At 62.1% G+C, this 2,338-nt stretch overlaps 1 protein-coding gene across 1 annotated transcript; it reads right to left on the bottom strand.

Moving 5' to 3' along the window:
* LOC100501091 (Protein EXORDIUM) lies at nt 1–1,308 on the bottom strand. Its single transcript, NM_001195912.1, has one exon. The coding sequence runs from the start codon at nt 1,199–1,201 to the stop codon at nt 257–259; it is 945 nt and encodes a 314-aa protein (NP_001182841.1). The 5' UTR covers nt 1,202–1,308; the 3' UTR covers nt 1–256.
* Between the last annotated feature and the right edge of the window lie 1,030 nt (nt 1,309–2,338).

Genomic DNA, 2,338 nt, shown 5'->3' with positions numbered 1-2,338 from the left:
AGCACATGATTTCATGTCGTACAGATTCATGCATCTTGCTCATGCTCAAACCTGGCAAAATCTTTGGGGGAACAGAGTATATTGTTGGCAAAATCGACCGACGTGTGTGCGTGAAAATATTTCTTTTTTTTCATTGAACAGATGAAAGAATCCACCATGGTCACAGGTCACTACACTACTAGAATCGTCAGCCGCGTGGAACACTCTCCACGCACAGCACCCGCCACCACAAAACACTGATTACGACCAGCGAAATCTAAACCAAGGTGGCGCACGACGACGTGTCCAGGTCGACGAGCGCCGGGACCAGGTACTTCCTCCCGTGGGCCCCGTTGGCATTGAAGCTGGCCCCGCTGGCCTGGTCTACCAGCAGCGAGCCCGCGTAGCCGGGGTACGCGCCCTTGCCGTACACGCCGGCGCACGCCGTGGCGGCCTCCAGCGGCGCGTCGGCCGAGCCCTCCTGGTAGTAGAACCCGTTGCCGAACGGGTTGGTGACCGTGCCGACGAGCATGGACGCCAGCGAGATGACCATGCCGTCGACCCCAACGTCGCCGTTGGGCGGGGTGAGCGGCGCCGCCTGCGGGCCGTACACGGGCTGGTGGAACGGCCACGCGCACTGCCCGGGGCACTGCGACGCCGGGTTGCCGACCCACGCGTACGCGAACCGGCCGGAGCGGGACCGCGGGGACGCGCCGTGCGTGCCGCACCGGGACTCGCAGAACCCGTCCACGGCCACGTCGGCGGCCGTGAGCACCAGGTTGATGGCGCGGCTCGGGGCTCCCCTGGCGGCGAGCCTGAGCAGGTCCCTCTCCGTCAGGCGCCTGCCGAGGGAGCAGTTCCGGTCGACGGCGTGGGAGCCGAGGCGCAGCGCCGGGAACGGCACCTTGGAGCTGGCGTAGTACTTGCGCGCCGTCTTGAACCACGTGGCCACGGACGGCTCCGGCTGCGCCGCGGCCGGGGCCGCCGCCGTCAGCGACGAGACGAAGTCGGTGATCGCCGCCCGCTGCGGCGCCGAGAAGTCGCCGTACCAGATGAAGTTGACGGCGATGGGGCCCGACAGGAGCGCGCCCTTGTGGTACCTCATGGTTATGGCCGGCTCCTGCACCAGCGCGGTGAGCCTCCTCCCGGCGAGGCAGGCCTGAAACGTCAGCGCGAACGCCAGCAGAGTCGCCGCTAAAGATGCAGTGTTGTAACAAGCCATTGGTGGTGGCGGCTCTCTTCAAGACGAAACTTGTGCTTGGAGCGGGTGGGGTGGTGTTCTTGGATGAATACTTTTCAGTTGGCTCTTCTTGCCCGAGCGAGGATTTGCGATGGGGTGGGGGTGACCGGCTGGGCGGGGGTTTATAGAGGCCAGGCCACGAGCCCACGAGCCTTTGTGAGACTGTGTGAGTGTGAGAGACAGTGGAGTGTGGAGGACCGGGGCCTGGGACGCTGCGCGCGGCGCGTGACGTATGACGGGAGGGCACTTTCTGGGCCAAAGTAAAGAGGCGTCCTAGGCCGCGCTGCCCGAACGGTCACTGACAGCTGGCTTTGCGTTGGCCCCTGCCAGCTTCCAGCTGTAGTTGGGTGAGCACTTACCGTTTTGCCACGGCTCTTTTGGCGCCGGGGAAACGGCTGCTGGTCCGGGACGGCGGGAGGAAAGCAGGGGCAAGTTGGGGATTGCGGGTGGGACGGGCAAAGTGGGCACTGCCGGAGTGGCTAAAGGCAGGTTGGCTTCTCGAGGCGCTTGAAATTTTAGGCACTGGGATACGAACGTTGGTTCACTGGTTTACGGGCCCGGTTTCCAGTTATTACATTACTAGCTGTGAACAGAGCAGCAGCAGCAGTTGGTGCGCACTGTTCACTTTGTCGGTACGACTGTATTCCAGATATGCAGTCACAGACCTCGCAGTCAGTCCCGTCGCCGGTGGCATTAGGGTTAGGCCATTCCTCATCCACCACGTACTCGTAAATTGCCAGCCAGGCTGGAGCTGGCCTACTGCATCAATGGGTAGTATTGGGGACTGCTGTGGCTGGCAGGCTGGTTGTCCTAGCTGGTTGGTCATAGCAGTCCCTCTGTGCTAAAGAACTAGTAGGACGTGTATTTCCCATCACACGGCAAAACCTGGGTCGGGACCCCGTGGATCCCAAATCTCCATGGCTAAGCCAATGCTAGAGCAAAGTGGTCCATCGGATCGTACTAGCATCACGGCCATGATCCCAGAAGCAGAAGGCGAGCACACCATCGTCTTTGTACCACGGGTCCCAGCATGCAAGGCCGTGAGCAGCTGACAGGCGGTCACACTGTGGGGTTAGCGAAACCCGTCACCTTATCTGCCGATCCAATCGGGGAAGACGC

Source organism: Zea mays, chromosome 5 (assembly GCF_902167145.1).
Source record: "Zea mays cultivar B73 chromosome 5, Zm-B73-REFERENCE-NAM-5.0, whole genome shotgun sequence".
In the NCBI taxonomy this organism is placed as follows: domain Eukaryota; kingdom Viridiplantae; phylum Streptophyta; class Magnoliopsida; order Poales; family Poaceae; genus Zea; species Zea mays.
Note: the sequence above shows the minus strand (reverse complement) of the source record. Positions and strands in the feature narration are given on the sequence as shown.